The sequence below is a fragment of the Plasmodium knowlesi genome, assembly GCF_000006355.2.
Source record: "Plasmodium knowlesi strain H genome assembly, chromosome: 9".
Taxonomy (NCBI): domain Eukaryota; phylum Apicomplexa; class Aconoidasida; order Haemosporida; family Plasmodiidae; genus Plasmodium; species Plasmodium knowlesi.
The window spans coordinates 445,039-467,479 of record NC_011910.2 but is presented as its reverse complement, the minus strand read 5'-3'; the positions used below and the strand labels follow the sequence as shown (position 1 = coordinate 467,479).

Below are 22,441 nucleotides of genomic sequence, written 5' to 3'. Positions count from 1 at the left end.
TGGTCCCCTCTGTGTATCAGACTCGCTGCCTGGAGGATTACCTTTTTTAAAATCGGATTCCTCAGAGCCGTATCATTGCAGTATACATCTGCGGATGGAGAGTAGTGGAAAAAAAAAAGGATGAATATTGACAGATTTACAGATATATTTGATTAAGTAAAATTGCGGAGAGAGATATTACATACACCCCCACACACACACACGTAAAAACAACAATACGCATCCTAGGTGAGTGGAAAATAGCTCTGATTACTTTTCTGAAGAATGCAGGAAAAAAGGATCAACTTGAAGATAATTATTTTGTGATTCATTAGAAACATTTTTAAATACAGTCAATTAATTAAATTCTTCTAAGTGTTAGCTTCGCCAAAAGGAGAAAACTGAATTAATACAATTAATTAAGTGGGGAATTAGCGTGGATATATGGATGGAGAGAGGCCTGTGCAAATCTCTACCCACCAGCATTATTCCGCACTGATTAAGTAGACCGCGGTGGCGTCTACAAAATGTACAGTTGCAAATATTCACACACGTACATGCACAAGCATGTGTCTAATGTGGAAACTAATAAAAACTAATTATTAAACATAAAATGAGAGATAATGGGAAATTTATTCCATAGTTGTTGGAGACAAAAGAAAGAGAAAGAAATGGAAACAAATGAATCAGTTAGCAAGATGCATTTGTTTCTATTAACAAATATTAATAGATCGAACAACTCATAATAACTACTAATTTGAATAAATACAACCTTTAGTGGAGTCACACACATAAAAAGAAAAAAAAAAAAATCCAATTTTGGAGAGAGAAGACATTCATCATGACAGTTTTAATTAAACACAAAGGGTTCACACATAGACAAATGCGCTTGGAATGAATGAACATTAACCAGGTTAATTATCGTCCAACTCGCTGTGCATGGTTGCCACTGCGGTTGGGTAGGGGATAGCCTGAAAAACGTGCGAAGTGAGGAAAAGGAAAAAATTACGCCAGAGGCTGCATGAAGCAAATACTTCTTCGATAGACAGCACGTGTAACAATCGCGACCAAAAAGAAAAAAGAAAAAGGAAAAGAAAAAGAAAAAGAAAAAGAAAAAGAAAAAAAAAAAAAAAAAAAAGAAAAAAGAAAGAAGAAAAGAATGAAAAAAAAATAAGAAAAGAAAAAAAACGTTTTTTCCTTTTATCACTATCTCAATTTCCCATTGGCCTTAAAAAATTATACAATATAGCTGAGTGTAACAGTCGACTCGCCAATGTTTGTAATTAATTCTGCGCACGCACAGTAGTCTATTTTGTTTATGCTTAGAAATTATTTATATGCACTCCCATGCATATGGGAAAAAATAATAACGTTTTTTTTCCCACATTTTTAGAGATAAAAAAAAAAAAAAAAGAAAAAAGAAAAAAGAATTCAGCACAATATTTTTATGATCATTGAATTCGTCTTTTTTCTGTTTGTCTCCTTGGGAAATGTGTCACTTGTTCTTTACGTCTTTTTTTTTTTTTTTTTTTTTCTTTTTTTTTTTTTTGCCAATTTCTATATCTGCCTCTGGCATAGTGGATTTATCTCCAAATGGTCTCATTCCAAATTTTCAGTGAACAAATAGACGTTAAAAAAAAAGAAAAAATTTACACTGCACTTTGCAGGTATAGCCATTTCGTTATGCCTCATCTGGTAAAAGGTGTAAACATAAGGGAAAAGAAGTCATTGAATCCGGAAAATGAAACCCTAAGAGAGTAAATTTCTCTATTTCAGCTTAACATGATAGACGTCATCTCACTTGGCGCTATTATACACATAAGACGCAAAAGTCTTTTCTGATTAACGACAAGTAGAAAACTTTTAAGGTGAACAATTTTGCAAAAAATTTGGATTCACTATGCGCAAAAAAATAAAATAAAATAAATAAAATAAAATAAAATAAGTTCAGGGGAATTTGGCGCGAAGGGAGATTGTACAAGGCGAAGTTGACGGAGTGGAACAGACCCTTCGGCTTGAAATATGTGCACGCGTAATGTTCGTAGACGTGCCCTTTATTTTCCACTTAACTGTCAACATTATTGTTAACATTTTTCCATTTCTTTTTTTTTTCTTTTTTTTTTCTTTTTTTTTTCTTTTTTTTTTCTTTTTTTTGGGTCTATATTAGCGGCAATATTTCACTCACTTCGCTTTTACCTAACAATGTCCTAACATTTTAATCCTTTCTTAAAAAAAAAAAAAAAAGGGCTGACAAAATGGAAAACATTAAGGATCAAAATGCAGAGGATATAGACATCTCTGCATCCATCAATAAAAACCTGGACATCCCCTTATTGATAAAAAAGAAATTACATTTGAGGGTAAACTCACTGGAAACATGCCCCCTAAGTAAAACTTCCATTTCCAGCAGTAACTCTGCGTTCGTATGCGTGTTCCTTTTTTTGTAGGATTTAAGGCGCAAAAATAAAGACCTGAGCGTGAAGCACGCGGATATTAAGAAGGTTCTCCACGAGAAGGAGAATTACTTCAGGTTCGATTCGACTGACTTGCACATATATGTGTGTATCTGTATGTTCCTTTGTATCTGTCCGCCTGTTTGTATGCAGGCGCAGGGGCACCTTAGGTACATACTCTTCCCTCCGCAACGTATAACAAAAGGAAATACCGACGAGGCATAATCGATCAACGTCGCTTCGCTTTTGCAAATCATCCTAAACAGCTTTAAAGAAAAGGTACACAATGAAAGCCGCGAAAAATTGATAAAGGAGTACCAAATGGCTACGAAGGTGAGAAAAAAAAAAAAAAAAAAGAATATAAGATCTAATGGGCTCAAATAAGTCGAATTGGAGAGGAAAAATAAGGTAAACACGAACTACCCCACACACACACATTCGGCACGTAGGACAACTACGACAGACAAGTAATTCTGGAGGAGAAAATAAAAAACAAGGAGAAAAAAATAAAAATGTACGATTTGGAGATTAGCAAGTTTAAGGTGGCCATTGCGGACATGCACGAACGGATAAAGGAGGCAGACTACGACATGATCGAGAGTAAGAAGAGGCTGTCGCGGTTGGCGAAAGAAAACATAAAAGGCACGAAAGGGATAAAAAGTCAAACGTGAATGAAATGGAACGAAACGGGATGAAAGAATCCCCCACTTCCAAGTGAAGTGTACTCCATCCCGTGCCCCAAGGAGCAGTTAACCACCCAATCTCGCACGAAAAATAAGTTACACCCTACAATATACACAAATTTTACACAAATTTTACACAAAATTTACACACAGTTCACACACACACGTGAAAACCGCTCAGGGGAAAAATGCCTCAGTTTTCTGAGCAAACTTAAAGAGAATTCAGCCGAGTTTGTCCAGTTGGACATCTTCGACAGGCTAGAAACGATATTCAGTTCGCGCGAATTTATAAAAAAGAAGAAGGAAAGTCTTAAGGCAAAGATAAATATCATAAAGGCTAGAATAAAAGACACGGAGGAAAAATACAACTTAGCCCTAATGGTACGAAATCGCTCATCTGTTCGTTGTGCTATTTCCACCCATTTCCATAATTAATTCTTCCTATTGGTTGGCATTTTAATCTAATCTGTAATTACACACACACAGGATAAAGAAAAGGAATACAAAAATCTCGTTGAGACCTCAGAAAGCGTCTTAAAAAAGGAAAAAGAGATAGCGGAACAGCTTAAGGAAAAAATAAATGAACACAATAAAAATGCACTGCTTCTGTATAAGATAATTTCTTGTGTCGATAATTTTTTAAATCGTTTTTCCTCATTCCTACCGGAGTTACGCCATTACAACGTTAAGAAGGATGAGGAAAAAAGGTACTGAGAACGAAGGGTCTATTAGAAGTTTCCCACATAGAGGCGCATACCGGACAAAGCTCTACCATACTCCCGCTACATAACATCATTTCGTTCCTTAGAAATTTACGTACATTAATTTTTTTTTTTTCCCTCCTCCGATGGAAGCAAACTGGAAAAGAAGAACAAACCACAGAATATAATGGAAGATACGCAGTTCATAGATACAGCCGATTTTAGCAATTTGGAGGAGGTAAAAAAATGAGAGGCTTCCCTGCTTGTTAATGTACAAATTGTGGGACAAGATGATCTTAATATTCTTCGCCGTCTCATAATCAGAGCCAATTTCTTGTCGTATCATTTCGCGCATCTGTTTTTTCCACCTACCTAATGGCAGGATATTCTAAGAAAACTGGACGTCATCTACAAGTACATTAAGGACACCATATACATAATCAACAAAGCCAAAAAGGAAATTTCGCTCAAGGATGATAATTACATGGAGTCCATGAAGAACAATTTTGGCAAGCCTGAAAAAACAAAAAGCTATCGCCCTGAGGGGAGTAGCGCGCCTGCGTTAATACTGGATCGTACATTTTTTGCATACATATATGTATACACACATGTGTATATATATATATGTTCTTCTGCACAATTCTTCCAAACGGAAAAATTTCCCCCCCGTTTTTCAGACGACAATATTGAGTTCCTCACATATAATAACATCAAAGGGAAGAATAACTAACCCATTCGATGCAGATATATTTTCTGAGGAAATAAAAAGGAGGAAGAAGAGTTCATTTGTGTACTTCCTGCGTGTACCCTATTCATTTTGTGCAAAGAGACGAAGACGCCTAAAATATGGGCTCCCCCTTTTAAAAGTTTCCCGATTAAAGTGAGTTCACAAATTCCGAGTATGACCTCAAAAGGGAAACAAACAAGTGCACAGAAAGGTATGAGTTGCGAGGATAAATCATGGGAAAGCTTACAAAAAGTTGAAAATTTTTTTTTCTAACTAATTATTGTACCACTTTTTGCCCCCCCTCATTTTACAAATCTGTTTATGCGTACCTTCCCATAAAATTCATGATAACCCAACTGATGGTACTTCAAATTTGGTGCCTTTTAAAAACTCTGCAATTGTACAAAGGTGCGACCAATACGTAGCAATGATCGTAACGAAATGCTAACATTTTCGTGGGGTGCCCATTTGGGAGGTGTGTATATTTTTGATTTCCCCGTTGGATTCCTACTAAGAGGATTTTCCCCCCCCAATTTACAAAAAAAAAAAAAAAAAAAAAAAAAAGACAAAATAGTGTGTCACTTTGCCCATTTATTACCCATTATCGATGAAACTGCATTTAGCGGGAGTGATCCCATTTATGCATGAGTCATTGGAAGTTACAATAATTTTTCACACTCGTTAAACACTCAGCAGTAACGAGCACGTGGATGATGGAAGATAATAAAAATTAAATTGAGGTGCGCATTCAGGGAGATCTGCAACGCGGGACGGAACAACGGAACGACCTTATACAACGGTACGGCGAACAAAATCGAAAAAAAAAAAAAAAAAAAAAAGGTAAATGGAAATGAAAATGCAAAGAGTAAATATAAACGACAAAGCCATCCAGAGGGAAAACGAATATCATTCACCCACATAGTGAGTTCGCATGAGGGGAATGTATCACGTGAATATTCCCTCTTTATCCATTTTTTTCATACAAAGTGGAGAAATCAATTTTAGGGGGGAAAGAGATGATCAAATGTGCATGTGGATACCAAGAAGGTGGTCACACAAATACATATGCACAAAAGGATTTGTTCCTTTGACAGTACCTCCTACGCCTGTTTTACAGAAAGCGCAAGTACTTTTTTAACTGTACATCGATCTCCATCAAGCGTTGCTTCATTTCAGTAGCTCTTCCTTGTACAATTTCGCATGTGCGGTATACTCGCACGAATTTTTCGCGTGCTGAAAAAAAAAAAAGAAAAAACACAGTGAAAATAGCAGTGAAAGGTGCACACATAAAGGTAAAAGGGGGGGAGCATAAAATTTTTAGTAGCGGGGAAAGTGTTTTTTTGTTCATAGACAAGCGAAACTGCTTAGACAAAATAGTTTGATCAAAATGTTGTCATTTTATTTGTCTCCACTCTGTTTATAAACCCTTTCAATTCAAAGATCGAACAAATATTATTTATGATGCTGAAATGGGGACGCGCCTCAGTAGATGTGCATCCCCCCCTATGCAGATATGCCGGAAGTACCTTCACGAAAATCGTCTGGTTAAACTTTTTGGCAAGGAATAAGGTACGGTAAAGCATTTCACTGACGCCTGGTGAATCATCATCCATATGGAGTAGTAGGGTGGGAAAAACATCTTCACAAACTTCATCAGATAAAATTAAAGATTCATTCAGAAAAAGTGAATACAATCCATTTGCAGACAGCTTACGAATTGTATCACTCGAGTCCTCCATTAGCTTTATCAAAATGTTTAACAAGTCCAGTAAAATATTATTATTACTTATGCGCCTTGCAATTTGTGCATATATGGCAATGGCTATTTCTCTGTTTTCAGCATTCCACGTATCATCACTGGAAGATTTCAACACACATACCAAATTTTCAATGAGGACATTATTTTCAATTACATATTTGTGGAGGTCATTTTTTACGAATAATGTTCTTATACAATGTAAAGCACCCTTTCGTGTCTGCGCCTCGTTTAGGCCACTCTTCCATGTGCATAAGGGTAACAAAATATTCTTCAATATTTGTTGCGAATTTTTTTGTAAAAAATGGGGGAAAATATTTTTGGAACAAAACAAATTTAAGAATAATAAAAATTCTGATTTCATGAATGGCCTTAATTCTTGATTCATAATTGTGTGGAAGAAATTCATCAAATGGTTCGACTGTTCCATCATTACTTCTTTACTTATGTTACACAAAAGTACATTTAAAAATTCAATATTACATTTGAAATTGTTAAAGTCGTTTATATTTATCATTGTGCTGACGTTCTGCACAAAATGGACATACTCATCGTTGTAAAAATCACTTTTTGTTTTCACTCCATGGTGATAATGCTCAATTTGTTCAATTAATTTTTCCACTTCTGATTGCGGGCAGAACTGAGTATCTGATTGTAAAACGATAAAAAAATGGAACAAAATTTTGCTGTACTTTTTGCAGTCCTGCCCGATAATGTTTAGCAAATACTTCAGAATCATTAGCATGTAGGGAAACGCATCTACATTTTCGTATTTTGCATTTTCGCTTATTAGAAATAAAATGAAATTTATGTCTTCTTCGTCCAGTTTAATTTCTGCTAATTGGTTCCGCAGGTAATAACCGCCTAGCAACTGGGACAGCATCATGAGCACGATTTTTTTGTTTTCGCAAATTATGGGGGCACTGTCCACGGGGTAGTGCACCGATTCCTCCATCGAACCCTTCGCAGAGTCCTTCTGTGATTCGTTCGCTGATCCATACACCAAGTCCCTCTCCACCACTTCTTGCGGTTCCCCTCCCTTGGGCTTTTCCCCCATGTTATCATCCGTGTCTCTCTTTTCCAAGTGCTGGTCCAGCTGACCACTTCCATCAGCGTGCTCCTCCAAAAGAATGTCGCTCTTCCTGTGCTCACACAACCTTTCGTATGCCTTCCGTTGGTACTTGTGATAATTCGTGTTTGAGAAAATATATTCTGTGCAAGCTCGACCATTTGTGTTGGTTAAACAGGAGGTGGAGTTTTTTCTCGCACTTCCATCTCCATGTTGTACGCCACTTGAAGATACGTTACTTAGTTTGTAAAAGCTCTCCGCAACATTGCGAACGTTGCAATCGCCTAGTAGGAGTTGGGCCCCCTCTTCGAGCGTCACACTCAAGGGCATTAAATACCCGCACGTAATAATTAGGCAGACAAATTTTGTGAGGTACAAAAAGGAATCGTACTCGTAGCCGTATTGCGAAGCCGCGTTCTTCAGCGTGGCATCCTCCGATGAGACTTCTTCCGCAGATATACCACTCACCAACAAGGGCGTTGTCGGACAGTCGACGTATTTAAACAAGACCAGCGATCTGTACACAAAGGACAAGATGGGCCTAACAAAATGAACCGTGTCGCAGTAGGTGCACAGCAGAAACGTGGTTAAAATGCTGGCGAAATCGTCTTTCCCTTCATTCCACGAATTTCGTTCATTATTCATAATTTCATAGAATAGTTCCTTTTTTATATCCCCAAAGAGGGCAGGAATATCGCTGCACAGAACGTTAAACGGGGAGGGTGTGTAAAAAAGGTTGTTCATCCTGGAGAAAAAATATGCACGTGGTGCTTCCCCCGCATGTACACAGCAGTGTTCCTTCTGCCCAAAGGTCTGTCCCTCATCAACATTTTTCTCATTTCGATGCAAATTCGATTTTTCCGTTTCAGAATATGTGCCATTTGGGAAAAGACTCTCTTTGCATATACGCTTCTCACTTAGCCCACTCGCTAATCCCTCTAACGAAGAGGCTATCCCTTTCAGTGCAGTGTAACATCGCTCGTTGAAGGAGGGTGATATATTTGCATTTGCGCACAAAAGGACAATAAACACTAGTTTAGCCCTTTCGGAGTTGCTTAAATCGTTAATCTGTAAATTCCACACTTCAATGCAATCCACCACTTGGAGCAAAACGTTGCTCGATTTTTTCCTACACAAATTTTTTAAAGATTCTGCTAGGTCATCAAGGTAATCTCTGTTGCTTCCAAGGCATAGCAGCTTTTTCAGGCATTTCAGAGCAAGCTAAAATGGAAAAAAAAAAAAAAAAAAAAAAAAAAATTATTGCACACATGGGGGTTATGACTGGTATGGCTAGCTAGCCAAATGGAAAATCGTTGCTGCGATAGGACTGGAAAATTCCCTTCCTTCCAATGGCGCGTAGAAGCCAACCGAATGTTATCTCTCATTACCTCGCGAATGTCATTCTGTCTTACGGTTAACGTGGTCAACAAACCTTTCAACAGACTCTTGTATAACTGCGAGGGGGGGGGGGAGGGCGCAGAACATACTCCTTTTGCATATATAATACGTCTATTACACGGTGCACATATAAAAATAACTTGCCTATTACGAAAGAGACGTTTGTAATTACGTGATTAAAATCCTTCGGATTGTTCTCAAATGATAGTTCACATAGCAACTGGCAGCTGTTTTTTTTTATGAGGGGAAAGGGGTCTCTGATTAAAACTGATAAAGCCGTTAAAATATCTTCAAGATAGGGGTTAATGTCCAGCACATGTGGAGCAGAGTCAGCGCATTTGTTCCTAAATCTATGAACAATAATGCTAAAAAACTGCACAATTTTTAATCTGACTTCTTCTTTATCTTCTATAATTTTTTTATTTGTATCTTCCTTTAATCTGTTCGTACAGATATGAAGAAAATTATCATCCCTGCTGATATTTTTAAATAGCACGCAATCTAGCAATGTATCATCGAGATTTTTTTCAATAAGAAAATAAATGTCCATAGTAAAATTTCTGCACTCATCGAATTCATCGTTAATCCATTTATGCAACTGACACAACAGATAGTTGCGAAAAAAAAGGCAAAAATTTTCCTTTTCTTCTTCTTTGCAAATGGTAAAAAATTCTGATAGTTTCTCATATATTATTCTTAAGGCGTTTAATTTTTTGTCTTTGTCCGATACCTCTGTGTTGTTTAAAATGTGTATAGGTTGTTCCACATGTTTCTGCAGCGCCTGTTGGCTTTTTCCTTCGTGTAACATATTGCTCATGGTTTGTATTATGTGTATGGGGGATAAAATATTGAAATTAGATTGAATGCGTAAGAACCTGAATGAACTTACGTACGCGTGGGCTATGACATTACGGATGAGCCCGAGTATCAGAATATGTACCAATTTTTACGCAAGCCGGGATGACGAAACAACAACATACAGGATAAAGAAATATTAAGGGGCGTTACAAAGTCACAAATGGGAGGAAAAAATTGGAGCAGTCCTAGTACACAAATTAGCGAAATTTATGTTAGGCTACTTTTTACAATCATTTCGTTAATTTTGGTGTTCCCCTCCCATTTGTCATTCATTTTGATAGACTTAGCACTGGTGTGGGAGAAATAGGAAACATACACAGTGCTTACCCGTTTGTGGCAATGCGAATCACCCCGCACAGTGTCTCTTTGAAGTTTTCTCCAAAAAAAAAAAAAAAAAAAAAAAAAAAGGAAAAAAAGAAATCCTTCCGGTTTACTGCGACATAGTATGGAGTTTCGAATTATCACATTTTTTTTTCTTAATTATTTTATTTATTTTTTTTTTTTTTCCTCTTTTCCACGTGTGTTTTTGGAAAAAATAAGCACACTGTTAGGGTCCTATTTGTATTCATCCCGGCGCAGCAAAGCGAAGAAGGCCTTTCATCTCTGCACTGCGATACTGACGAGGATATTGGTGCGCTGCCAGTTGGCACACCGCTACTTCGATGCATGAGTCGTATTAACATTTTTTCCCTTTTTTGCACCCTCCTTTTTTTTTCCGCTTTTTTGTATTCCCCTTTTTTTCTTTTCACGTTCTTGCGCTGTTCCACGTGCACACTCCCCAAATGTGGATGAAGAGAGTGCTGGAAAAGAGAACCTACACTAACTTTGCACGTGGCTTCAAGTATACATAAATAATCGGCAGTCCCCAAATTTTAAATCTTTATCACAAGTGCCCCTTAAGTGTTCTTTTTTTTTTTTTTTTTTTTTTTTTTTTCTTACACGCACGGTTGATTTTTCTGCACATTTACATATATATGCATATTTATAAGTATGTGTGGGGGCATGTATATATATAATGCGTGCTAGTACGTATGAGCTTGTTTGTGCCCCCCCCCTCTTCCCTTGGCGTGCTGATCCAAGAAGCGTGCCCTGATTTCTACATGCCCAATAATGACGCTTGCGAATTTGGCAACATCCACTTGCTTGCAAATATCATTCTGAAGAAATGAAGAGAAAATCGATTTTCATGAGAAAGAATGTCATAAAGGCGCAAAACACGTTGGATAAGTTTGGCATTTTTAAGAAGGTGAACGTAGTGAAGAAGGAGGAGCAGGAGAAGCAGAGGCAAAATGAAACAGACGACGAGGCGGTAGAGGCGAAAAGGGGAGGATACACCGGTAAGGTGAAAAAGGAAATCCATAACGATGGAGAAAATGAAAAAAGGAATGATAATATCATCAAAAGTGAACACAGCACAGAGGGACAGCCGTCATTCAGGGTTAAGGTGAAGTTAGAAGGTCATTCGGGTCCCAATAGAAGTCGAGAGTGGAACAAAAAAGACCCCTTCGGGAAGTACTCTGGTAGGAGGAACGATAGGGGGGGTCGCAGCAGTGGGGGAGAAGACGATGCGGAAGACAGCCGCGGGGATAATGAGGAGAATGACGAAAATGATGACAGTGGAAAACATGGAAAAAATAGTAACAATGGAGGAGATGATTCCGATATGCACTATAGCAAAGACAAGAAGGAAAAGAAGAAAAAAAAAGAAGATAACACGAGTGAAAACCACACCCCCTTGCACAAGCTATATCAACCAATTTACAAGGAAGATTATATAAACGAAATTCGAAGCAAGAGATGTCCATTGCTCACGACCGTACTGGATGAAGATTTAAATTTTAATTTAATTTTGTGTGGACCGCCAGGGTCAGGAAAATCCTCCCTAGTGAATGTTATAAAAAATAAAACGAACAATTTGTTCATCTCGCTTTTCCACCTGAACAACTTAAATAATGAACTGAGGAAGATATATGACCAGTCAGTTATCAATTACAAACTATCCAAAAAAAGGACCATTCTCTGTATAAAAGATATAAATAGGCTGAACAAAAATCAGCAAGAAAATTTATTGCTAATTTTGAAAAAAGGCTATTTCTACCTCCTCGCCACATGTCTTTTTAATCCCATGAATATTTTAAATGCTTCTCTCAGTTCCAGGTGCTTGTATTTATATCTTAATGCATATGATAAAATAGAGTTGGCGTTAATTATCAAAAGAATAATTAACAAGCTTGACATTGACATTGAGGACAATGCTTTGAACATAATAATGAACCACTCCTGTGGGGACGCCCGGGTGGCTATCAACATGATCGAGTTTACCATTAAGAATATGGAGCGGGAGGAGCAGAAGGAGAAGGAGAGAGCGAAGGAGAGGGACAATGAAAATGGTGTGGAGGGGGAGAGTCGAAATGATATCCAAGGGGATTGTAGAAATGACATGGAGGAGGACAAACGAAACTTGGAGCATATAGAGGAAGCCAAAAAAAGTTGCGACATGATTACGAAGCAGTTTAAACTGAACGACTTTAGCAAGTTGCATAAATGGGCATTATCATCCACAAAAACTGAAAAAAAAGTTATTCAGTTAAGTAATATAAAAAATTTTTTGCAAAATTTCCCATCCAACGATAACAAGCTGGACCATTTTAACTTCATCTCCGGATTACACAAAAGTATAAGAGCTGGAAATGTAAAAGCAGCTATTTTATACTTAACAAAATCATTGAAGAATGGGGAAGATCCTTTATACATTTGTAGACGCTTAATTCGAATAGCGTCTGAGGATATTGGGTTGGCGAATCATGACGTGTTGTCTATTTGTATCAACACACATTATGCATGCAAGGCTATAGGGATGCCTGAGTGTCAGACTTCGCTAATATATGCTGTCATTGTTTTATGCAAATCGTCCAAAAGTAATTACATTTATGTTGTGGAAAATAATGCCAAGCAAATTTGCAACGAGTACAGATTTGACGTACCCTTTCACTTGAGGAATACGTCCAACAGGTACGTCTACACCAACCAACCCGAAATTCTCACCTTCGAGGAACATTTGGACAGGTACAAGGATGTGCAGAAGTACTTGCCAGACTATATAGACAAGTTGGAGCTTTTGCCGAAGATATGACCGGATGGGTCCCAAGGTGGTGCAATATCGTACAGTGTGATATAGGGAGGTATATACAGTGCCGTCCACAAGCTCCTTACGCATGTACACATGTGTATACATATATATATGTGTGTGTGCACCTCGTACGTGGCCTCACGTGCGTACCATTTGACCTTGACCCCTTGCTTTTTTAATAATTTTTATGTAACACCGTCCTTCCCGCCCATTATATTTTTCCTCCCGTTTTATTCCTCCATTTTTTTTTTTTAAATCTACTTGTGGGGAGTTTTTTTTTTTTTTTTTTTTTCCGAACGAAAAAATTGCGGTGACATGTGATATGGAGTTACGCGCAGCATTCGAAAAAAGCGTTTCGCGTTTGATGAGAAGGGGGAAGTTGCAGTGCGCTGAGACGAGTTGGATAAGAGCGAGAACGTGAAGCTCTTTTTATATCCAAGCGCGAACATATTTTTATGCACAAGTGTAAACATCTTTGTATAAACAAATGGACGGTGTCCATATGCACACTTCCGCCAGCGTGGCGTGTTGACACAACTGCGCCGTCACCTGCCCACTTTTCCCTGTCGTATATCTATAACAGGGTTGTACGTTAACATTTGGATGTCGTTAAGCACCCCCTTTAGGTGGGTCTCTCTCTCCTTGAGTACACTGTTAAGCAAATACCTCGTGATGTAAGCAAAGTCCTTCAAATTGCTGTTGGTGAAGCTTATGTTAAAATTGAATAAGCTTTCGTAATGTGGATTATTGGTTTTTGTTTTTTTTTTTAATTTCTCCTTAATTGCATGCAGTGCCGATTGGATGAGGTACATCCACTTGTCACCGTCCTGGTCGTTACACACGAGTAAAGGGATGTCACACTTTTTAAATATTTCGTTAATCTGTTCGTTCAGCACTCGGAGGTTATCTCTTCGTTTCCGCTGCTCTTCCAGTTCCGCTTGGTTCAGGTAATTCAATTCGAAAAAGTTTGCGACTATGTATTGGTTCTGCAGGTTGGCGCTGTCATCCGCCCTGTGTTGACCAGCGTGATGAGCAGTCCCACCGTTTAATGCATCCTTCCCATTCTCATAATTACGGTTATCACACTGTTCTCCGCAACTCTGGTCGTAGCCCACCAGGTCCTTATACTCATCAATCAAAGCCAGCGTGGCCAGGCTGTTCAGGATGTAGGTTCTGACACCCACCTCGTGTATATTCGTTTTGTTAACATTGCGCACATTGATGTTAAGTTTTTTTAGATACTTCAAAATATGCTCGATGTAGTTCTTTTCCTTGGTGTAGTTAATTTTTTCTCTCTCCTTTGGTTTATACAGACGTATTTTCTCTTCTTCCAATTTTAGTATCATATAATAGAACTCGTCCTTTCCTATATCTACGGGCTTGTAATTGAGCAACTTGAGCTTCCTTTCCAGTGAGTTCATCTTCAGGGGAGTGTCGGCTTTAGTGTATAATTCCACAGGTTAATTGGAAAGGAGGTGATCCGGCCGTTTAACTTGACGAATGAACTCACCTAAATCGCCCACATGTAGGGACAAAACTGGGAAAGGGTGTCCTCCCCAGGGGCCATATTAAACGCGTGAAAACGCGTCAATCGTGTGCTTCTTAAAGAGAAAGAATTAGTGGAAGTCTCCACGCATCACTCTGCGTGTATGCAAATTTGTATGAAAAAACATATGTACCTAGAAATATGGGCACATAGATCTACAATATGCAGATGCGCGCACAACCGGACGATGCCTTTAAACGTTACCAAAAAGGTAGCAAAATTATTTTCTTTCTTTCTTTTTTTTTTTTTTTTTTTTAACATTTTCAGTGCACGTATGGTAAAGGCGCAAAAGGTGCAAGAAAATTTTTCCCCCAGATGCGCCCATTTCTTCTAAATTAAAAATACTCCGTCATGTGGGCTTGCCAAGTCAGTCTGCCGTGTGCCTCAGTGGAGGGACAAAATGGTCGAACCGAAATATATACACAGCCACATGCACAGCATAGGTGGGAAAACCTTTTTTTTTTTTTTTTTTTTCTCTAAGGTAACAATTTTTAGTAACACTTTTGTGCCATCTCTATACATATGTTGACTCATTAAAATGAAGAATATAACGGCAATACCCACGTGGAGGTGAAAAAAGAGGAGCCCATCATTCCAGCACACATATAGATAAATGATATATTAAAAGTTGGGGATAGAATACGATGACCACATAGGCCATACAATTTCCCCGAAGAAGGAAATGCGAACGGAAGGTATTCATCAGTTCAAGTACAATATATACATCTCCTTTCGTTTGTTTCACGTTTATGCAAATGCACTACTCAGATGCGTAACGATAAGTAGGTGATAATTCCCCTGGACTGATACTTCCATATGCGTGTAGATGAAAAAGAAGTTAACTGATAAATATTTTTGCAAGGCTTCGAAATAATACAGGGATGGAGTGATCCCAAATAGGTTTTGCCTCCCTTATGAGTAAGGCTGTTTGTGCTTTTATACGCGCCTACACAGGGCATACGAGTAGGTGGATCAACCACCTATTGAGTAGGCACTCTGTGGAGAACACGTAATATTTTCATCATTCTTACATTTACAAAAAGTGCGGCTATTTAAATGGGGTTATATGACACATTAATTTTTTTTGATCATGAGCGAATTTACAGGGGGAACAAATATGCATCCAATAGAGGAGGGGGGGGGAGGGTAGAGTAGACTGCTTAGTTTGGCCAAAAATGTCTCACAAAAAATTTGCGAATACCAGGTATTGGCACGGATGGAGTAGTGGTGGTGTAAAGGTAGGAATGTATATATATATGTGTGTAGACCCACAGGAATACCCTGGAGAGGGGTGAGGAGCATAAATAGTATGCGGCTTGGATTATGTCTGTGGGGAATAATATTGCACACAGTCGCTTCCTATGCAAAGGGGCCAAACACGTAAAGTGCGCGTTGTACTGGTGCTGTACTGGCGCTGTACTGGCGCTGTACTGGCTTAATAAAAGAAAGAGTTAAAAAACGGATTGTCGTTGGTTGGGACTTGGGAGGCAATTTCATCCTCCTCGTTTTTTGCTCGCTCATCCTCCAGCATGAGGTTTTTTTTTTGAGTCTCCAGGAATTTTAAGTAATTATGAAAGACCAACAAGTGGTGATGACACAAATGGTTGAGTGAATTCACCTTGTTAATTGTACTTATGGAAATGGTTAGGTCTTCATTAATGCTCACTGTATTGCAGATACCAAAGATCTGTACCATATCATCTATTTTTATTTCTTCATTTTTATCATTACTTGCAGAGTAGGAATATATTAAAAGAAACTTTGCCTTGATATACCCTGTGGTATCGTCAATTGTGTAAACTATGAATTCCTTTTTCTCTTCGATGGCTAATACGAAACCTACTATTTTAATGAGGTTTAATTTTTTATTCTGGAGGGTTAGTTTATTTCTGTCTTTCCTGTGCGCTCTTATGAGCATACTGATGTTGGTGTACATGAAATTCGCCTCGTTCACTTCCTCCTTCAACTCATCATTGAAGTAGCCGCTTTCGACGTTCAGGTTTGTCATTTGGCAAGGTTGCTTATATGCTGAGGCGGTTAGCAGTGTGTATGTGTATGTGTGTGCAGCCGTGTTATACCTGTGGGAGGGAAGTGGTGGTGGAAATTACTTAAATGTATATTTGGCCATTTGTAGTCTATATAGGTAAACCCTGCCCCATCAAGAAGTGGCATAGCAACATTTACACCTTTACACATTGGAGCACATGTCACTGGGTGATAACATTTCCGGCACTCCTTCCCATTGTGGCACTTACTTAAGCACATTTATATGACACGCGAATCTCGAACTGGAAAGTTTCGAACGCGCTCCTTTGGAACTAAAGGAGAAGTATTCCGACTGTTGCTAATTCTGGAATGTGGATGCCCACGTAAACGACGCTAGCGCGGTCAATTAAAATGTGTAATGGTCCCTACGACACGCCTGTATTTCAGTTGGTATCAAAATGGGTGATGCCTTCGAGGCGCATTTTTGTATGAACGACAAAGTTGGGAAAAAAAAAAAAAAAAAAAAAAAGGGGGAGGAAAACTGATGTTTCGCTAAAAGGAGAAGTGGAAGCCCTGACCGTAGTGCATCAAAAAAAAAAAAAAAGAAAAAAAAAAAAAAAAAAAAAAGGCACAACATTTAAGAAGCGCCTTTTATGATTTTTTCACATCAAACTAGTTTGTTGTTTACCTTTCCTTCGTTCTCTTTTGTGCTTTTTGCTTTTTTTTTTTTTTTTTTTTTTTTTTTTCCACTTGCTCCATTTAGTGTGTTCCTTTTTGTAGCGAAGAGGGGGAGCTCCATTTGAGGCCAAAAATCAAAGCAGTAAGGAGACCCACTTTTTTTTTCGTGCAATGGTGTAGAAGTACGAAAGAGTATTCATGACCGCTACGATTGTAAAATAAAATAGTAGAATAAAATAAAAATGTATTTATGTACACAGAACAAAGAACACTATTGGGATTGCTTAGCGGGAGATGACGTCGTTCATGATGCGTCGAAAAATATCGAAAGGGATGCGTAAGCTAGCTCACTCAGGGAAACCACATTAGGCAGTAGTGTTATGTGAGAAGGAGAGGATGGCAACTGGGGATTTGTACAAGAGACGATTCATAGAGAAGAAGGAGACCTCAACTAAATCATAAGAGAAACGGAACGCTGCACGTCTCACGAAAGACGGTGTGACCCCTCGTGCCCCACAACTGAATGGGTTATGTCTATTCACACGTCACTACATAGAAGAGGGTCTGTGTAGATGGTAGCAATTACACATACATATAAATGCATATACATGCATATACATATATATATATATATATATATATACATATATGTATACGTGTACATAACTGCAAGGGCATTTACCTAACCAGTGGGGGAACGACGTACACCCCTCCCCTACAGCTACTCCCATCCTAACATGCTGCCTCGAAGGTTAATCTTCTATTGTCATGCGAACGAGCAGTTGAAATTATTTTTGCAAACATGTGCATTCCATGAAAGTGGCAAAATAAAAACAGGGGGTCACGCCTACAGCTCCATCGTAGGAAAATACAACAAAAGTGAAAAGAAGAAATTTGTTATCTCGTCATGTAAACATTTGACGGAATTTAAGAATGGTCATCATGGAAAGCACAAAGTGGAGAAAGTAGCGAACCGAACAGGTCCGCAAAGTAGCAACAATGTTTACCTAAACAAAATAACGCACAAACAAAATGAAAAAAAAAAAAAATGCGATAGAAACGAAATGACAGAAATCGTACAAGTCTCGAAAATAAACAATAGCTATATAAGATATATTTTGCCCCAAAAGGGGTTGCAATATTTATACACATACCAGTATGCTCTGATTGAGCTACTAAACCGGAGCAATAACGTCATAATAAGTTTGCTGTACTCTGACTGCATGGTATCGTACGTGGTTTATTCATTTTACAAAATAAATGCAGCTAATGTGGATGCGCAAGAGGGAGTAGCAACGTCCAAGAGGGAAGAGGACAACACTATTTTGATAGGAGATCAGACAAAGAAGGGGCGAAAAAAATATAATTTCGTATGCCCAGACAAGTCTGTACTCATGGTGGCCTCATCACAGGCACAAACATCTGCTCTGTACGAAATGATAATAAAGTTAAAACCGCCACATGTGTCCACCTACTTAATAAATAACGAAGAGAACATTCAAACTGTTCGAAGTAATTATTTTCTGTACAATATAATAATTTTGAATGCAGAAAACTTTCTCCCCCAATATGATTTTTCCGTTCTACTAGACCTTGTGAATTTTATCATAATTGATGATTTGAGCGAGCTGTATCATTTAAAAATGGACTGTACGGTCAAAAATATTTTAACATTCTGTAAGGAAAAACAGGACAGAGGGGATGCTTTGCAACTTCTGTTGGTAAATAAATCGCATGATCAGTGGGTTGTAAATGATTTGCTGCAGCATGCTCACAGTGTGAAGTATGAGCTTCTTGCGGAAGGGGATGGGTGTCAGGTTCACGGGGTTGACGCACTTAGGACATTTAATCAGCGTACCTCTGGTCGTGCTTTGCCCGACAATGAGCGGGGGAAATATCCATCAGGGAAGAAAACACATAGCCGTGGTAAAACCACCACGAATGTTACTCCACGATTGGGAGAAATCTTCCACTACGTCAACCTACGCAAGTACAGAAAGAACAACTGCGACCATTTTAGCATTTGTGCCCCCATGAGTGAAGACAAAAAATTCTTAATTCTTTTTTACCTTTTAAAAAAGAACAAAGGTAAAAGGATCATAATTTATTATAATAAGTGTGACGTGTACGCGTTTTATGGATTTGTCAATGCGTATATCCCTTGCATGTTCGTGTCGAGTTCGCACAAAGTCGACTACAAGAATAGCATAGTGAGGAGCTTCAACAAGACGAGGGAATATGTGCTAATCACCGACGATATGAGCATAAAAAAGGCTTACCCCGTGGATGCGAATGTTCATATACACTATACCTTTCAACAGGATGCTAATTTGTACGTGGACGCGTTGTTCGAGGGGGTTCCAGGAGCGACACACGGTGATGCGGGTAGCGATGTTGCAGGTAGCCTCGTGGATCGAAGTGGTCACTCCGCTAACATTACCCCCCTTGCCGGTACGCAGTCTATCCTGTTTTACAGCAAAAAGCAACGCATGCTGTACGAAGAGATCAACGCGATTTTTAATTTCAAGAGTTACCCTCTGCCATCTGCCAAAGAGCTAAAGGATAATTTCCTCACTTTTCTGATTGACGAAATTAAGGAGGTCCTTATTGAAGACAATAAACACGTAGAAGAGGCCGAAAAAATTCATGAGAAATATGGGCACGCTTTCCTCTCCGCAGCGTTATATTATATACAAAAAAAAAAATTGTTTAAGAAGAATTTTAAGAAAAAGGAATTTTCCAATGTGACGTTCATTGTAGAGAGGAACGCGCAGTTAAACACTAAGGGGAAAGTTATAATTTTTTTAAACGAATTGTTGAATTTAAAAAAAAGTGTTGGAGACATCAATTTTTTTGTGCAAAATTATGTGTACTGCAAGAGGGGATATATTATGACTGTTTCAGAGGACATATACAACGTTATGCACAAGAATAAAAGTACCGGCGCAAATGCAGGCAGGTGGGCAGACATGCACATGTATATTTTGTACAATAACTTTGAAAATCGGCTCAGAGCTACGCATCGCAGGAGGGGAGTATACCAGTCGAAGAAGTCGCTCAGGTATGCGTCTCGCCATGAGCGGACATCAACACCTTTTTGTGTTCATTATTTTTCCTTTTTTTTTTTTTTTTTTTTTTTTTATTATTAATACTGTAAGACGGAAGTTGCCTTGATAAGCATGCGCAATCTTGTAGTTGCTGCTTACAGCGGTAATCTCTTATAATCCTCTTTTTTCCCTCCCCTTTTTCCTCCCGCCCCCCCCAGGAGACTCAAAAAACGAATGAACATGAAGATGGAACGAGTCGAAATGAAGAAACTGAAGAGCTGGATGTCCTCCACATTTAAGTTAAACAGGAGAAACGTAAAAAAGGATGCTTCGCTAGGGGTAACAGAGGGTCAGGCGACTTGATCATTCACAGAAGAAAGGGTTGAAACATAATATGTTTTATTGTCGTTTAAAAAAAAAAATAATAAGGCATAGTTCGTGGTACGATGTTGAGGGAGTTTCTCCACGTGGTAGGTGTGCACACCATTACACACGTGCTGAAGTATACGTAGGGACGAAAAAAAAAAATGCACATAAAAAAAAAAAAAAAAAAAAAAAAAAAAAAAACAAGGAAAGCAGGAAAGAAGGAAAGAAGAAAAAAAGTACTGAACCCACCATGCTTCAATCCCACATAAGGGAGTGAAACAACTCCTTGTTTTACCTCCGTATATGTGCTCCCCTGAAACCTTCTCAATTTATTCCAGCCATCAAATTCAAGTGATCAGGTAGGGGAGAAATATTGTAAGTGCGCCTGAACAAGTCGATGTCCTTGTCCAGCCATTTTTCGATATGAATAGAATGTAGCGGTTTGGTTGTTGACACCCCTGCCATGTATGCCCATGGATACAACTCGCGTAGTAAATTTTTCCTTGGCTTGTACTGAAAAAGAAGATGTTTTTTTTTCAAATTTTTTAAAAAAATGTACTCCCTATTGGGATGGTCATATATAATGTCATTATTGCTTTTGTTTTCAAACCCATAAATGATGGAACCTCGAACGGCGGAAGAATTATTTATATTGTCCAGGTAGTATTGGTACATTTTCGAGTAAAACTTCTGATCATCTCTCTTATCCACGTGAAAGTAGTCCGTCAAATTGTACTCGTACTGTTTTATGGATAACTCGTCCACATAATTGTATGCGTCATTGTACGTATAATCGAAGTTCGGGGTTAGAAAATTCGAAGGAATGGAATCTTTAAAAATGTATTGAAAACGATATAGTGGCGTCATCAACGGGGCTATTAAAATGGCTAGCGCAGTTATTGGCAATTTAGTTTGCACCAGTTCAATTACTTTCAAAGCTGCTTCCGATTCAATGGATATATTTAAATTGTAAACTACGTGGCCAATGTCATGGATCTGTCTATACCTTGTTAAAATGTAGGAATAATTTAAATCTGTAAAAAAATGAGAAACTTCTCTGTCATGTGCATGGAGTTTGTACGTTTCCAAAAATTCCATATATTTATATCCTAGTGTATTTTTTGGTAGTTTCTTTAACTCATTAAATTGTATATCCTGTCGTATTAGCAACGGTTTTTCTTTCAATATAATTCTTCCTTCTTCATCGTTCTTCATATAATTGTATATTTCCCTCACGGCATATATGGCCGATATGTCGGCTGCATGCGCCAGCAGGTGCGTTCGCGCCGGCGTCTTATAAATCCGTAATATGGTTTTCAAAAAAATTTCAAGTTTGTTTGCAGCATTTATGTCTATGAAGTTTGAACGAAATATTTTTACGAAGTTATACATTTTGTGGACCGTGCGGGGGGGGGGGGGGGCGACGTATATTTATCTCTGCCATGCATATGGCATGGTCTTGTTGAGGTTCCCAAAGAAACGGCTCAAGGGGGGAGGGGGGGAGGAAGGAAAAAAGTTATTATCACCACTTCGCTGTTATTGCATCCCCCCTTCCATTTACCTTAACCAACTCATTTGTAACTGTATTCGGTGTAAATTTCTTCTCGGATGTGTTCCTATTACCCCCCTTTATGGGAAAAAGCAACGCCAAGGGGGTATAAATCGCACAACCACGCGGATGGATCCAACGTGCATACATATATGAATAAGTGTATATGCGTATATACACACCAGTTGGCTCCAACACACCCTCAGGAACGATAGCCAGCTTTTCTAAATTTTCTTTTTTTTTTTTTTTTTTTTTTTTTTTTTTTCGTAGAAATTGCACAAGGACGAATGCCCTCCGAGAACAATTTCACTCCCACGCGGAGGGGCGGTGATGTGTAATTCGACAGGGCCTATAAGCTTGGCAGAGAAGCGAACCAAAAGAATGCGACGTTTGGCAAACTACTACGAAGCGAAACCGTGTTAATTGGTTTCGTAAGTGCTGGACGTACTACAAAAGTTTGGCCACCGTTGGGGCCACTACGTTAAGTCACTACGTTAAGTCACTACGTTAAGTCA

At 38.5% G+C, this 22,441-nt stretch overlaps 7 protein-coding genes across 7 annotated transcripts; 3 read left to right on the top strand and 4 right to left on the bottom strand.

Moving 5' to 3' along the window:
- Positions 1–2,234: 2,234 nt before the first annotated feature.
- Positions 2,235–4,546, top strand: PKNH_0910500 (conserved Plasmodium protein, unknown function; the record flags this gene model as incomplete). The annotated part of the gene is made up of 9 exons (XM_002259092.2): positions 2,235–2,339; positions 2,427–2,509; positions 2,699–2,765; positions 2,882–3,032; positions 3,297–3,496; positions 3,602–3,822; positions 3,970–4,054; positions 4,199–4,364; positions 4,494–4,546. 9 exons carry the CDS (start codon positions 2,235–2,237, stop codon positions 4,544–4,546), a joined length of 1,131 nt encoding a protein of 376 aa, XP_002259128.2.
- A 1,164-nt stretch (positions 4,547–5,710) lies between these two features.
- Positions 5,711–9,583, bottom strand: PKNH_0910400 (conserved Plasmodium protein, unknown function; the record flags this gene model as incomplete). The annotated part of the gene is made up of 4 exons (XM_002259091.1): positions 5,711–5,776; positions 6,070–8,589; positions 8,757–8,822; positions 8,939–9,583. 4 exons carry the CDS (start codon positions 9,581–9,583, stop codon positions 5,711–5,713), a joined length of 3,297 nt encoding a protein of 1,098 aa, XP_002259127.1.
- A 1,206-nt stretch (positions 9,584–10,789) lies between these two features.
- Positions 10,790–12,757, top strand: PKNH_0910300 (ATPase, putative; the record flags this gene model as incomplete). The annotated part of the gene is made up of 1 exon (XM_002259090.1): positions 10,790–12,757. One exon carries the CDS (start codon positions 10,790–10,792, stop codon positions 12,755–12,757), a length of 1,968 nt encoding a protein of 655 aa, XP_002259126.1.
- A 542-nt stretch (positions 12,758–13,299) lies between these two features.
- Positions 13,300–14,175, bottom strand: PKNH_0910200 (RNA transcription, translation and transport factor protein, putative; the record flags this gene model as incomplete). Its single annotated transcript, XM_002259089.1, has 1 exon — positions 13,300–14,175. One exon carries the CDS (start codon positions 14,173–14,175, stop codon positions 13,300–13,302), a length of 876 nt encoding a protein of 291 aa, XP_002259125.1.
- Positions 14,176–15,735: 1,560 nt separating this feature from the next.
- Positions 15,736–16,308, bottom strand: PKNH_0910100 (nucleic acid binding protein, putative; the record flags this gene model as incomplete). The annotated part of the gene is made up of 1 exon (XM_002259088.1): positions 15,736–16,308. One exon carries the CDS (start codon positions 16,306–16,308, stop codon positions 15,736–15,738), a length of 573 nt encoding a protein of 190 aa, XP_002259124.1.
- Positions 16,309–17,701: 1,393 nt separating this feature from the next.
- PKNH_0910000 (conserved Plasmodium protein, unknown function) lies at positions 17,702–20,374 on the top strand (the record flags this gene model as incomplete). The annotated part of the gene is made up of 2 exons (XM_002259087.1): positions 17,702–20,025; positions 20,230–20,374. 2 exons carry the CDS (start codon positions 17,702–17,704, stop codon positions 20,372–20,374), a joined length of 2,469 nt encoding a protein of 822 aa, XP_002259123.1.
- Positions 20,375–20,701: 327 nt separating this feature from the next.
- Positions 20,702–21,769, bottom strand: PKNH_0909900 (ubiquinone biosynthesis protein COQ4, putative; the record flags this gene model as incomplete). Its single annotated transcript, XM_002259086.1, has 1 exon — positions 20,702–21,769. One exon carries the CDS (start codon positions 21,767–21,769, stop codon positions 20,702–20,704), a length of 1,068 nt encoding a protein of 355 aa, XP_002259122.1.
- Positions 21,770–22,441: the final 672 nt, after the last annotated feature.